The sequence below is a fragment of the Phascolarctos cinereus genome, unplaced genomic scaffold (assembly GCF_003287225.1).
Source record: "Phascolarctos cinereus isolate Bilbo 61053 unplaced genomic scaffold, phaCin_HiC Scaffold_726;HRSCAF=1367, whole genome shotgun sequence".
Taxonomy (NCBI): Eukaryota; Metazoa; Chordata; class Mammalia; order Diprotodontia; family Phascolarctidae; genus Phascolarctos; species Phascolarctos cinereus.
Genome location: NW_027556098.1, coordinates 22998611 through 23014691, shown reverse-complemented (window position 1 = coordinate 23014691; position 16081 = coordinate 22998611). Strand labels below are relative to the sequence as shown.

Sequence of the window (16081 nt, the reverse complement as noted above, 5' to 3'; positions counted from 1 at the left end):
AAATCTTCTGTTTGGTTTTTGAAGCTCTTCATAACCTGGTCCCTTCCTACCATTCCAGTCTTCCAACACCTTATTCTCCTGCAAGTAGTCTGTGATCCAATGACTCTGACCTCCTTGCTGTTCTTAGAACAAGATACTCCATCTCTCTACTCTGTAAACTTAAATTGACCATTTCCAATGCCTGGAGTTCTCTTCCTCCAATTCTCTGTCTCCTGCTTCCTTGGTTTCCTTCAAGTCCCAACTAAAATCTCAAATTCTGTAAAAAGCTTTTTTACTAATCCCTCTTAATATTAGTTCCTTCCCTCTGTGATTATCTCTGAATTATTCAACATAGTTGTTTGCATGTTGTCTCACCCATGGTATGTGAACTCCTTAAGAGCGTGTATTCCCCCCCACCTTGGTATCTTCAGTACTTAACACAGTGTCTACCATATACTAGGTACTTAATAAATTCTTATTGACTTGACTAATTGTAGCACTTTCTAGTTCTATATTATTTTTTCACATAATCTAAACATTTCTTTGTATTCTATTTACCTTCTCTTCCTTCATTTTTCTTTCACTTTTACTGCAATTGGTTCTTCTCTGTCTTCTTAGTACATTCATGCATGTATCTCTCTCTGAATTTTTTCATACACAATGAGCATTCTATTATTTTAGGGTGCACTTGAAGTTAGTGCCGGGAAGGACCAGAAACTCATGATTTCTCTACCTTTGTCATCATTTGTCCAACCCTTTGGGAATAACACTTGCATCTCTGTGTCTGGGGAGATCATCTCTTTCAAAATAATATATCAAAGTCTAGAATTTTTAAGCTTTTATTCTGATGTGGTGACTTCTTTATTAAGTTCTACATCTTTTGTATGTTCAATGTACATAAAGCACTCTAGTGGAATCAGTAAGTTGCCTCTTTACTTCCATTGTCCAAATGCAAAATAAAAATCAGAGAGTACCACATCAGGATCCCTTGAACAATTACACAGATCCATTTCCTATAGTCTCTCCAAACAAGTTTTCCCTTTTCAAGTGAGGGAGCTGTGGAAAGCTGAGCAGGCATTGCTCTCCCACAGAAACAAATGTCTGAGAATGAATTAATATGAGAAGGCCCACCTTTATATATTCCATTCCAGCCACCATGCTGTTCATTTCCTATTTGGGACTCTAAAGACCCACCATTGTCAGAGGCAAAATAAACCAGCGTACTTTTGGTCAGGCCTTCATTGTCCAAAGTCTCAAGAACTTCACCTAAGGAGAGGAATTATATTTGAGCTGATTAGACAAAAAGAATATTATGTAGTAAGAAATTCAATAGAAATGTAGTATTTTAAAAATACCAGTTAGAAGTAATTTCTAGTTTTAAAGTCATTGAACTGCCTATTCTTATAAATAAGTATCCCTGATTCCAAGTCTGTAACTTATAGTTTCTTTTGACTTATTTTGGAAAGCTACCCATATGAGAACTGCGAGTTATTTTGCTTCTCAAAATTCAGAAATCAGTAAATAAAATTTTATCCTGAAATTAAATCAGATTAGTGTAGAGAAGAAGAGAATCAAGGAAGAAGGTAGGGTGCTATCACATTTCCTTTCCAGTTGTGAAATTTCTTTAAGGATCCTGACTGTTGAAAAAAAATTTTTTTGATGTTTCCTCTATTTCTTATTTTGTTTTAATTTAAATGGTAGAAAAGTAGTTTAATATTGGCTAAATTTTGAGCTCAGGGCTGCTAGCTAGGTGGCACAGTAGTAGAGTGCCAGGTCTGGAGTCAGGAAGACTCCATGAATTCAAATCTGGCCTTAGACACTTACTATTTGTGTGATCTCAGTCAAGTCACTTAATTATGTTTGCCTCGGTTTCCTCATCTATAAGATGACTTGGAGAAGGAAATGCAAACCACTCCTGTATCTTTGCTGAAAAAACATTAAATCACGAAGAATCGTATACAACTGGACAAAAACAAAATTTTGAGTTAAGCAGAGTGATGGTATATTGCCCCATGTTTCCTTTCGTTAATATTCTATTTTCCCCTCTTTGTTTCACTGCTGAATGTCTGGAAAAAGTCCACATTGCTGCATCCACTTTTCCAGTTCCCCTGAAATAGGGCTTCTACCCCCACCACTAGTGAAACTGCATTTTCATTAGTGGAGAAAGGATCCAAGCCCAGGACTGAGTCCTATTCCACACCTACAGGTAGCAGAAGAACAGAGGCTTCATGCTAAATAAGTAAGGTGTAGTCTATCCTTGAAATAGAGATGTGTTTACACATTCACTCATCCATTTATTAATTTAACACAGATTTACTGACTGAGCAAAAAGTTATAGAATTGTAGAAGTCTCCTGAAGACTATAAATAGTCTTAATTTGAGGTATTCTTAATCTGAGGCACATTTCAGGGCATCTGTAAACTTGAATTGGAAAAATACATCTTTATTTGCATTAACTTCTCAAATCAATCAATCAATAAACATTTATTAAGCACCTACTAAGTAACAGGTATTGTGCTAAACACTGGGGAGATTGAGCATTTCCTTTAATTATGAATATAGGCAACAATAATTCTTCTGAGAAGGGGCCCATAGGGTTCACCAGATTGCTGAAAGGACCTCTGTTTCAAAGGCGCACTAGCCTGACCAAAATCGACCTAATCAGATACTTGTTGAGACAACTAGTATGGTGGAAAGGCATTGTCCTGAGAATCAGGAGTGATGTATTCTCGTCTTAACTCTGTAACAAACTATTTTGCAAACAGCTCTGTTATCTTCCTGAAATTAATTCTTCTATTTATTTTCTTGTGTGCACACGAATGCTAAACTCTGTAACTTATTTACTTTCCTTTCAATTAAGGGGTAAGGAGAGTTTTATTGAATGTGAAAGAATACAGGGCCCGAAAAGGCTTGGAAGCTCCTAGACTACTGGGGCTTACGGTCCATTTGAGCTTTGATATTTTACTGTTTTGAGACCATAGTTTCAGCTCTGGGAAAGTCAAAGTCCCAAAGCAGAGGCCTGCCTGAGTGGCTCAGAACTTGAAAACTTGAAAAACAACTTGAAAACTGCTTAAATCTCAAATGTGAAATTTGCATCTAAATTTGCACCCAGGGAATAGGGCTGGGGTTCCTACCCCTCTGTTGTCTGGTGATTGGTGATTGTAGACTTCTCCTCTCTCTTACCTCCTCTCTAAGCTCATTCCTATTGTTCTCTGGGGCTCTGAGAAGAGATAAACTTTCTCACACAGGAAATGGATCTCTATCACCTCTACAGATCAAATACCAAATTATCTATTTGGCTTTCAAAGCCCTTCAAAACCTAGCCTAGGCCACCACTTATTCCCTTGCTCCACCTGCCCCCCCCCCCATACATTTCCATGAACAAAACACTACCTCTCATTTTCTTTTTTTCTGTTTTTTTTTTTAAATCTTTTTGCTAAGCAATCAGGTTAAGTGACTTGCTCAGGGTCACACAGATAGTAAGTGTCATGTGTTATGTGTCTGAGACCAGATTTGAACTCAGGTCCTCCTGACTCCAAGGCCAGAGCTCTATCCACTGCACCACCTAGCTGCCCCTACCTCTCATTTTCCAGATATTTTCTTGAGCTGTTCGCTCTCCAGCCCCCACTCCAATCCCCAGCCCAGAATGTTTTCTTTCCTCACCTTTGTTTCTTGGCTTCCCAGACTAAAATCATGTCTCTGCTTTTTGGGTCTTCAGCCCGTCCCTGATCTCATTTTCCCCCACTATGGAATCTTGATCCTTTTAACCAGTTCAAATTTACACCTGGGAGGCAACTTAGCATAGCAGACAGAGCACTGGATATGGAATTCAATTCTTGCCTCAGACATTTACTAGCTGTATGATAATGGATAGCAAGTCACTTAACCTCTCTCAGATTTAGTTTCTACATCTGCAAAATGTGTATTATAATAATAACATCTACCTCAGAGTTGTAGTGAGGATCAAATGAGACTATACGTAAAGTACAAACCTTAATGCCCTAAATTGTTTTTGTTGCTGTTATTTTTATTATTATTGAATCCTTTGCCCCATTGTCCTATCTTTGGTTATCATTTGCTGAAGTCAAACAATGGGTTATTCCCATTGCTGGGATGATAGGACCTGGATCCCTGAAAGGAAAAGACCATGTCTTTGAAAGAAACACAGTCCTTGAATTTTCCCATGCATTTCAGCAACCCATACATTTCAGAATCACTGGCACCTTCGCCCAAGGCAACTGGCCCACTCACTTTACTTGATATTCCTTTCATTGTAGCCCTTGGCACACACCAGACTGCTTGTAAATACCTACCTCTCCTTATTCCCACCTAGATCACCTAATTAGCCTACTTGATATTACTTTCACTGTTGCACCTGGCCCACCCCAGGCTACTTAACACTCCTAAATTCCCATCCAGATCCTTTCACTGTCCTTTTTGTATATAAGCATCATTCCCTGCCCCCTCCCCAATTAAGTTGCAGGTTCACTAGGAGACCTGCCAGCTTCTATTGGCATTTCAAAAACCTTGTCATTTGATTGGAAAAAGGTTTGATGTATGAACTGACATTTGGGGGTTCCCAGTAATCCCAATATGCATCACCATCAACCTCCCTCTCTTCTGCTCTCTGCAGAATGCTGCTGGAAGAAGTTACATAACATGCAAATGGGTTTCTTCAAGTTTATTTTACCTAATCTCAGCTGAGCTTTTATAATTGTATAATTAATTTTTACTCTTCTCTTATTGGTTCTCTATTGACTCCCCATTACAATTGTTCCAAACCTTTTCTTCTTTCTTCAAGCTACCTACAATCTCCCTCCATATCATTTTCTCAATAAAGGATTTTGCATCATACTTTTAAAAATAGATGTTATTCATCCCTGGCTCTCTGCTCAACAATTTCACATTTGAAATGACCTCAACATTATTCCTCTTTGTTTTTACTTTTCTCCAGAAGATGAGGTGGCCCTTCTCTTTGCTAACATCAACCAATTTGTATTCTAGGTCTTGTTCATTCCTATCTCCTACAGAAGCTTAACCTTTTGATCATTTTTTTTTCTGTTTTTAACATCTTCTTATTTAATGGTTCTGTCTCTTCTGCTCATAAATGGGCCTAGACCTCTCCTATCATTAAAAACAAATAGGTGTTAAATGATTTAGCCAGGATCACACAGTTAGTAAGTGTCCAAGGCTGTATTTGAACTCAGATCTTCCTGACTCCAAGCCCGGTACTCTATCCACTGTACCACCTGTCTGCCATTGAATAGGCATTGCCTCAGTCAAACAGAGATTTGTTAAAGACCTTAGCTTGAACAGGCCAAGCTCCCCCACTGCATCCTGGGCCATCTCCATTTGTCCTGATTTATATCTTGCCACTTGACCCAGCTGGCTCCAGAGAAGAAAGTGATGCTGGTGACTTTGCACAGTCCTCCCTCATTTAAATGCTATTGCACGTTATGGCATCACCTTCCTTATGTCGTGGTCCTCTTTGAGAGCAAAGGACAAACAGCAGGAGAAATAAAAACAAACAAAAATAAGAAAAGACAAAAAAAAACAACAAAAAAACTTTGCTTTATCCTAATGAATGAGATATAACCTCCATGAAGACTTCTCAGGGTGGTGATGAAAAGACTGTTTCAAAATTAGAGATAGGCTCTGAGAGAAGGAACAGGCCATAAGTTTAAATTACCTAAACCTCTAGGAATTTGACCCTAAACTTCCTCCTGATTGTCACACCACTGCCACATCAGCCTTAGATTTGCCAAATAAGAACATGTATGCTTGGATTGGCTATACCCTGCTTCCTTGTTCTTTGTCTTCAGGGAAAAATCTTTCCTGCCTAGAATGTAAGCCAGCCTCTCCAGCCAATGGGAGTAAAGGATAGTGGTGGGTGGAGGCTTTTTACGTTAGGGTATATACTTTCATTCCTTTTTGTGTGACTGGTCTCTCTCCTGCTGGAAGCCTACTGGAGGAGCAGATTGTAATAAAAAGTAACTTTTGCTCCCACCTTGAGAAGTCTCTGAGTTTAATTTGATTTAGAGTCGCTGTGCCATACACTAACATTCCTTCAAACTATTTTCCTTTTGCCTAGAGAAACCTCCTTGAAAATAAACTCCTAGAAAAAGTTACTGACATTCCCATTTGCTGACCTCTCTGATCTACCAGTTTCTACGCTAAAAGCCTACGGGTCTTGGAACACTATATTTTGAAGATCGTAAGAGCTGGGACTGTGACCAAGAATAACTTAACCTAGCAAAGTTCAGTTTCCTGAATGAAAAAAAAAAAGATACTTGACAAACTGAAAGACTTTCAGGTATTTGTTACAAAAAGGCCAGAACTCAACGGAAAATTCAATACAAAAGATTCAGAAAAAATATAAAGAAAATATCAAATACCAATTATAAGGTACTTACTGAGGTCAAACTGTTTTATTTCTTATATGTGAAAATGTCATCAGTATTCTTAAGACTTCATCATCATAAAAGTAGTTTGAAAGAAAGGTTGGGGCTGAGTTGTTTATGATGGGATTATTGCAGTCTAGAGGTTTACCTACTGTTTATGAACATGCCCCAGGGCCTAGTCTTGGGTCCTATCTTCTTTTGTCTTAAGATAATCTAATTAATTTTCATTTATTCAACTACCATCTCTTATCTAGGTGACTCCTAAGTCTATAACTCTCCTAAGTTTCAGTCTTGCATTCCAAAGGCCTGATGAATATCTCCACTTAGATATCCCACAGAAATTTCAACATTTCTAAAACAGAGCTCATTATTTTCCTCCTCAAATCTATCTCTTCTAATTTTCATATTTCTGTATAGAACATCATTATCCCATGTTCCTATCCTAGGAGTAATCCTCTACTCTTACTCCAACTCATTCTTACATCCAGCAAATTGATATTACCTTTTTTTTTTTTTTGGTCTAGGCAATAGGGTTAAGTGACTTGCCCAGGATCACACAGCTAGTAAGTGTTATATTTCTGTGGCCACATTTGAACTCAGGTCCTCCCGAATCCAGGGCTGGTGCCCCTGATGCTGTCTTCTTAACATTGCTAACGTCTATCCATTCCTCTGCACTCATATCACAGTCACTCCAATTCATTACTTCATCTTCTCTGCCTCATACTATTGCAGTAGCTTTCTAACTGAGCTTCCTGCTTTCTGTCTTTCCCTTTTCCAAACAATTTTCCAAATAGAGGTCAAAATGATTTTCCTAAAAAGGAGGTGTTACTATGTCACTGTCTTGCTCAAGATGTTCTGTTTATGTTCTGTTGAAAGAGGACAGAAAACAAAAACAAAAAAACTCTCTTCTGTTCAGTATTTCATACCCTTTGCAATATGGCTTCTAGCCCATCACTCAAGATAGATTTCACAATGCTACCTCCCCCATGCACTTTGTGGTTCAGCTTTAATGAATTACTTTCTATTCTACATTCAAATCATCTCTTACTTAACTGATTTTGCATTGGCTACACCCATATTTGGAATTTTTAAAAAAACCTTTTCCTTATGCAGTACCTAGCTTTTTTCAAGGCTTAGCTCATGTCACCTTCTTTAGGCAGCCTTTCCTGATTCCCAGGGCATTATTTACCCACTACAAATAATTTTATATAAATCTGTTTTTTACTTATCAGGGAACATGTTGTAATCCCTGCTGGCCTATGTGCTTGAAGGCAGAGACTGTCTTACTTTTGTATATATAACCCCTGTGCCTAGTTTATTCCAGGCACATAATTAATATTCAAATGATTATTTGATGATAACATCCTGATAATATTATTATCATCTGTTCATATGGTATGATTGAATTAGAATGGTTGCATATTATCTGAATGTATTGATACAATAGAGATAGTTTGGAGGCACAGTAGCTAGAACACTGAGCTGGAAGTTAGGAAGACCTAAGTTTAAATCCTGCCTCAGATGCTTACTGTGTGATCCCAGCAAGTCACTTAACCTTGTTATGGCCTTAATTTTCTCATCTGTAAAATGTTATGAGGATCAAATGAAATAACATGTAAAGTGCTTTGTAAACCTTAAGACATTAGGTAAATGTTAGTTGTTATTATAATAGTTATTAAAGCTATTAATTCAGTAATGTGTTTGAGCCAACTTGAACTAGCTAGCTAGAATCAGTTGTTAAGTTTTCAACATGAGCATTTATACTTTAGGAATTGGCAAATGCTATGAATCTCATCTTGACTTATTGTATTGTTGTGTGATATAAAAGTCCAAGAGACAGTTTCTGGGTAATTAATCATTTTACTTATTATTGCTAGAGGATAATTAATAAAAGGGATCAATAGTATGCCAGAGTGCCAAAGACCCCTCATGGAACCAACTCAAAGCTCATATGCCCTTGGAAGAGTGGGTGCTCCTGAAGGTGGCAGTCAATTCTGATTGGTTAACAATTAATGAGAAGAGTGAATATTATAATTAAAGGTGGGTTTATTCTAATGAGGAGCTGTGGGACATGACTCTGACTGCTCAGTTTTGAACAAAGAGACATCTCTTATCCACTGCCTAGGGTAATCTAGACAAAATGGACTCCACCTCTATTCACACCTGGCTGACTAAAACACAATTTCACCAATTCACCTAAACTGCAATTTCTTTACCTTTTGATCAGATCGAAACTTTTCCAGCTGGATGCATCTTGCCCAATATTTCATCTCATTATCAGCCCTGCACTTCAAAGGTTGTCTGAATAGCCTACGGAGATTGATTTCTAAATAAGGAAAAGAAATCCAAATTTAACTTTAAATTTAATTTAATTTAACCTTCATCCTAATTTAATAATTGGCCATTAATATAGGAGAGAAATAATCGTTTCTCTCAGTTGATTGTCTAGACTTATGAGAGGGATGAAGAAAATGTTTGCAATTAACTTAAAAGTGTTGTGATTATGTGTATACATACATACATATATATATATATACACACACATATATATATACTATCAGGAAGTCTGTTGGGTATGGGTTCTACAAGCTAGAAAATGCATCTCACAGCGTGAAATGAAAAGAGAGCTCTTTGACATCTATAACACATGTGCCCCCTGTCCTCCACATTGTAGCCACAGTTGTATCCACTGTAATCACAAAGAAAAAGGATTATTGATTTCCCATAGCATTTCTCCTATGTGTGGCTAGAACCTGATTGAAATATAATTGAGGAATATTCAACAAAATAAATAAAAATACAATATAATAGAGATGTCAGTTTGTGGTTTTCTAAATGAATATGCAGCCATAGTGATCTATTCCTATTTGAATTTGCTACCATTGATGTATAGGATATGAATTTGATAGTTGAGGAACAAAATATTTGTACATGCACAAAGAATTTAAATAATACATCTAGCTTAAAGGCATAGATAGCCCTTACCTCTAAGCAATACTCAGTGTTGAGAGAAATATTGATAACCAATGATTTGGGGAGATCCACAGGTACTCCTCTTTCTAAAGTCCTCATTTTCAAAGCTTAGTCTCTGAAGGCTGAACTTTCTCTGCAACCATAGCCAGACCCCATCCAACTTTATCAGGATTCTAATCTTGAGGTGAATTCCTGCCCATTGTGTTCCACTCAAGCAAGTTTGGGTGGAGGTAGGTCCTTTGACTAGGTTGCCCAAGGCTGGGGGTGGGATGTAGAGATAGTCTCTTGGTCTAGGAATGATGTGATGTCACTCTCCAAGCCCCTCATTGGAGTGAGCCTACTTCTCTTTGTGAAGTCCACCTCTCACCTATCCTTTAACCAGAGTTGATTGCCACTCTCGGGAACATCCACTTTTTCAAGGGCATATAATCTGGAAGCCCACTGCCATGGTTGTCTTTGGTCTAAGAGAGACATGGCCAAATGATCATTTTTTTCATTAATAAAATGCTAGCATTATTAAATTAATTACCGAGAAACCATGTCTCTTCAGCTTTTTAAATGTCACAGTGTCACATTAGGAGACTAGGTATCTCCATATTGCATTCAAAATGTTCAAGAAAATATGATGGAAAATTCTTATGGATCTTGATGGATTTGTTGGAATAATTATAATACAAAGATAATAATGATCTGGATTTCATAATCTAAGAGAGAAGTTAAATATATTCAAGTGTTTCAGAACTTTAAAGTTTACTTATACATTTGGCATTATCAAGTATTTAGTAGTTACTTGTATTTTACTTGAATCAATCTACTCTTTCCATCCTTAATATTGTTTTCCTAATTGATTCATTGACTAGATAGCAAGAATAATTTCTATTTGCAAATGTTTACTTACCCACCATCCAGTCCATCTCCTCTACATTATCCCCATATAATCCATGATTGCTACTTTGAAGAAACTTCTCTGCAGTAACAAGTGGTGTGTGTACATGTAAGAAGGAAATGACGAGGAGGAAAGGCCCATGCTTCTTCCTAAAATCAAAAATATTTCATATACATATGCATATATATGTATGTATATACATATACATACATATACATATGCATATATATGTATGTATATACATATACACACACACACAAATACTTTAATTGTAAAAATGGCTAACGAAGTAAAGATATCAAAAGCTGATTTTAATATTTATGTAGATATGTCCAAGCCAATTATTTATATGTGCGCTTTGTTGTTGTTCAATCATTTTTCAATTGTGTTTGACTCTTAGTGACTCCATTGGGCTTTTCTTGGAAAAGATACAGGAGTGGTTGCCATTTCCTTTTCCAGCTCATTTTACAGTTGAGTCTTTAAAGGACTTGTCCATGTTAGAAATCTTGAGCCTATCACCTTCTTTGTATCAGTACAGTCAAACTCAGATAGAAACACATCTCCATTGGCTTAAATTTCTTCATCTGTAAAATTAGTTAGTTATATTAGATTACCTCTAAGGTTCCTTCCCCCACTCAATCTCTGATCATATCAGTTTGTGTGAAGGCATGAGAACCAGCCAAATATATTTTAAATAGTAAAACATACTAATATTTTGAGTACATGTAAGAATGACTTTTAATTTCTCTCTCCATTTCTTGCTTTCAATTCTTTTTTATTACAAAATTTCACTTTCTTTCATTTTCTTTTCATCTTAGAGGGAAGAAGAAACTTGAATCCTTTGGTTCAAATTTTACATATATTTCCATTTCTTAAATATTTGTTCATACCTTAAATCTTGGCCCATAGAATACGCTAGACCATTAAACATTTTACAGTTGTTGATGTCAAGTGCTAGTGATTGTAAGCTGTCAAAAACTTGTTTTTATAATTAAATGCCCATATTCTCTTGTATTAGAATATAGCAATAATACTATAGTGCTATGGCCCAAGGAAATTTTTTTTTAAAGCAGCAAAGATGCTGAATGTACAAAAATATTTATAGCAGGTTTTTTTATGGTATCTAAGAAATGGAAACTGAGAGAGTGCCCATCAATTGGGAAGTGGCTGAACAAATTATGTACATGAATATAATCGGATATTACTGTGCTATGAGAAATGAAGAAAGAAGTATTTCCAATAAAACTTGGAAAGACTTAGATGTAATAATACAAAGTGAAATGAACAGTGACAGAGTATGATTTATACTATAAAATCAACAAAATGAAAGATTTTGAAGGACTTCAGGACTGTGATTAACATAGTTATCAGCCATGATTCCAGCAGATTGATGAATTCTGCCCACCTCCTGTCAGAGAGGTGATAAATTAATATGCACAAAGTAAGGTCCAAATTTTTGGCCATAGTCAATGTGGAAAACAGTTTTGCATGACTGTACTTATTCATTAAAAAAGATTTGTTCTTTTTTTTCCCCCTACAGGGAAGGAAGAAAGGAAATAAGCATTTATTAAATGCCTATCATGTGTCAGGTACTGTGCTAAGTGCTGTCACAAATATTATCTCATTTGATCCTCATATCAACCCAGAGAGGTAAGTGATATTATTATCCACATTTTACAATTGAGAAACTGAGGCAAATGGAGGTTAATTGACTTGCCCGAGGTTAGACAGCTACTAAGTTTCTGAGGCTGGATTTAAACACACATTTTATTCCCAGTGCCAGCTAGCTACCTGGGAGGAGAGAGTAAGATGAGAAAAAAATGAGTGCTTGATCATTGAAAAAAAAATTTATTTTAAAAAAGATTTAGGGATAGGGACTGAACCTGTAGTTTCAATGATATAGGGAAACCTGAGATAAGGAAAAAATATTTCTACCAATGCATGTTAGTACCTTCTCTTCAATTAATAGTCTTGGAGTGTTACTTAGAATACTGAGAGGTTTAGTAGTATGTGCTGGTTCACTTAGATAGGATATGTCTGAGTCAGGGCTTGAACAACAACAACAATGAAAGAAGACAGCAATTACAATAAGCATTTACATGGCACTTGAAGGGTTGCACAGGACTTCACAAGGATTTTCTCATTTTGTCTTCAAAACAACCCTGGGAGGTAGGTCTTATAATTATCCCCATTTTATTGGTGAGGAAAGCAGGCAGAGGTAAGTGATTTGGCTAGGGTCATACAACAAGTAAGTGTCTGAGGTCAAATTTGAACTCAGGTCTTACCACCTTATGGACACCAACTTCAAGGCTTACTGTTCATACACTATACACAATGCCTCTCTATATAGTATATATATATATATATATATATATATATTATATATATATATATATATATATATATATATATATATATATATATATATATATATGTGTGTGTGTGTGTGTGTGTGTGTGTGTATATATATACACACACATATATATTATATATATACATATTATACACACACACACACACACACATATATAATTGTACATAGTATATGGAACTATTCTAAACTTTTTATTCAGTTCTCTATCCATTGTCGATATTATATTTCTACAAAGAAGAGAAGTTGAACTATTTATTATTTTCTATCCCACAATTTTCTGGACATTTCTTTATTACTAAATTGTCTCTATAGGGCAGCTAGATATGACAGTGAATAGAGCACTCTTCCTGAGTTCAAATCTGACTTCAGACACTTACTAGCTGTGTGACCCTGGGCAAGTCACTTTACTCTGTTTACCTCAGTTTCCTTATGTGCAAAATGAGCTGGAGAAGGAAATGGCAAACCACGCTAGCATCTTTGCCAAGAAAACCCCAAATTGGATCACCATCACCAGAGAGTCAGATGTTACTGAAAATAACTAAATGAAAACAAAAAACCAAAACTGTTTCTTGTTGGCACACAAGGTCCACATTTGTTGGCACCATCATGGACCTAGCACAAGAACATACAGCATGAATATAAGAACATAAATTCCATTCTGTGTCATGATTAAATGCCTGTTTGACCCCCTTTCAGTGAACTTTCCTATTCCATTTAGTCTTTGGAATACTTTAACCTTGTTTTCCTTTTTGAACACCTAAAACTTGGTTTCATAGGTACAAAGATTTAGAACTGAAGGGCTGTCAAATCTCGTTTAGCCCAACTTTTTTTTTTTTAAGAGTCCGGAGAAACAAAGGATCTTACATCACACAGTCAGTAAGCTGACCATAACACAATGTTTCTAGAGAAATAGTATGGCGTAGAAGGATGACTTGAGTCAGCAAAAAACTGCTTCAGCCAAAGCTTGAAAAATTGTAATCTACATCCAATTTATGCTATATATAAAAATATATATAAGTATATACATATATAAAAGTATATATATAGATACAAAAGTATATATATGTATATATCACTGTGTGTGTGTATCTATATCTATCTATATAGCCAAGGCACTTTCATGGTGGAAAAATTATTTACTTCCTAAAACTATATGCACTGTTCTATTTTTCACGTACCTGGCTAACTGGTATAATGTAGACACTATTCCGTTGTTATAGCTTACCTTTCAATAAATGAAACTGCTTCTTTCAGTATAAGGGAGGTAGTTCTTTTGAAGATCATGGGTTGCTCTGTAATAGTGTGGTTTCGCATCAGAAAACAGTCCCCGTACTTAATCAAGATATAAAGGAAGTGCCATGTCAGGAAAAGTAGGAAACCAATGATGGCAATGCCTATCGTTATCTTCCATGGAACTGGCAATATGCCAGTGAACCTACCAATGGTAAATGTGAATATAGCCAGGACTATGATCTGAATATAAAAGTAAAGTCTCATCTCTAGATTTGCACGCTTCTCAGATAGTGCTGAATATTCACAATCACCCATTAAGGAAAATGGCATTCCATAAAAAAAGTCAAAACCATGGTTCAATGGATGATGACAGTGATCAGTTCTGATTCACAATTGAGTCCCAGGTGCCATTTTCCTGAAAATTGAAAGTTAGATTGTTAAAACTGATTCTATTATCATGACTGATATCTGTAATGGTTACTGTTTTACACTATAATCGTGGTCATCTTGTTCAACTCAAACACCTTAATAAGAATGGAAGTTATCCCTGGATTCTTCAAACTCTGACAGGAATAGAAAGGCCAGAAATTATGACAATTTTTTAAGTCATATATCTCCTATCTGGGGAATCTTAGATTATTTCATGAACATTAATTAACTTTTGTCTTATTAAATTTTTAAAAAGTCCCTGAAATGATTTCTTTAACTGAACCTCCACAGCTGTAGGAAGTCAGGTAAACTATTAACGTTGCTATGTTATTCACCTCCAGTGAGAGAACTGATGAACTCTGAATGCAGACTGAAGCATAGTTTTTTCACTTTATTTTTCTTGCCTTTTTTCTTTTTTGCAACATGGCTAAAGTGGAAACATGTTTTTTATAACTTCACATGCATCACTTGACTTTTCTATGAGTTGAGAAGGGGCAGGAGGGAGAGAATTTAATACTGCTATTATTTTAAAAAAAAGAGAGCAAATTCTGAGAAGAAGCAGAGTTTTGTCAAAATAGAAACTCAAAAAAAATTATTAACATTGTTAGTGAAAACATAATTGGTTTAAACATTTTATTTTTGTTTGTTTGTTGTTTTGCAGGCAATTGGGTTTAAGTGACTTGTCCAGGGTCACACAGCTAGTAAGTGTCAAGTGTTTGGTCTGAGGCCAGATTTGAACTCAGGTCCTCCTGACTTCAGGGCCAGTGTTCTATCCACTGCGCCCCCTAGCTGCCCCAGTTTAAACATTTTAAAAACACATTTGGAACTGTTCTAGAAAAGTGACTGAATTGTTTATACATTTTGATGCAACTAAGTCTGGTAAGCATATACCCTAAGGAGATCAGGGATAGAGAGGTAGGTTCCATGAATAGCAAAATATTCATAATAACATTTTTTGTGGTAGCAAAAATGGGAAATAATGTAGGTGCCCACAAAATGGGAAATGGTTAGATTGTAGCACATAAAAGTAATAGAATATTATTATCTCCTAAAAAGTAAATATGAAGAATTTATGCAAACTTGGGAAGACTTGAATGAACTGATACAGAGTATAGTAAGTAACCAGAGAGTAATATACATGATGACCAAAATAGGCAAAAGGAAAAATAACACTAAAAAAAATAGAATTCAGATCACCACAATGACCAATCTTAGCTCCAGAGAACCGATGATAAATCAGATCTTCCTTTTGTCAGATGAGTGTTAGCAGTCTCTGCATATAGAATGAGGAATGTATTGTTAGGCTTAATCTTTGTGCCATTTTGTTTTACCTGGCTATACTTCTTTGATACAAGGGAAAGGGATTTATAAAGGGAATGTAAAATTATAGCACTTCTCAAAAAAATTAGCAACCCTTTGAAATGAAAGCCCTAGCAAAATTTCCAACTCTTGCTTTGAAAATTTTGCATGCCAGTTCAAGCAGTGGGCTTGAGGTGGACAAGTGATCTCTCAGAGTAAAATCTTTGTTGCTGTTGTTGTTGTTATTATTTTTCAGTCATTTTCAGTTGTCTCCGACTCTTTGTAACCCCATTTGGGGTTTTCTTGGCAAGGGACTGGTTTGTCTTTTCATTCTCCAGCTCATTTTACAGATGAGAAACTGAGGCAAATAGAGTTAAGTGACTTGCCCAGGGTCCCACAGCTATTTAGTGTCTGAGGCCAGATGTGAACTCAGGAAAATCAATCTTCCTGATTTCAGGCCTGATAGTCTATTCACTGAGACATATGAGCATGAGAGTTCAATGGCTG

General features: G+C 36.2%; 1 protein-coding gene across 1 annotated transcript in view; it reads right to left on the bottom strand.

Moving 5' to 3' along the window:
- The window catches only part of ARSL (arylsulfatase L), a 31705-nt gene that overhangs the window by 3501 nt on the left and 12123 nt on the right, over positions 1-16081 (bottom strand). The window contains 4 exon segments of the mRNA XM_078146164.1: positions 1111-1245; positions 10252-10388; positions 13839-14226; positions 14229-14261. Of these exon segments, the coding sequence (XP_078002290.1) occupies positions 1111-1245; positions 10252-10388; positions 13839-14226; positions 14229-14261 (693 nt within the window).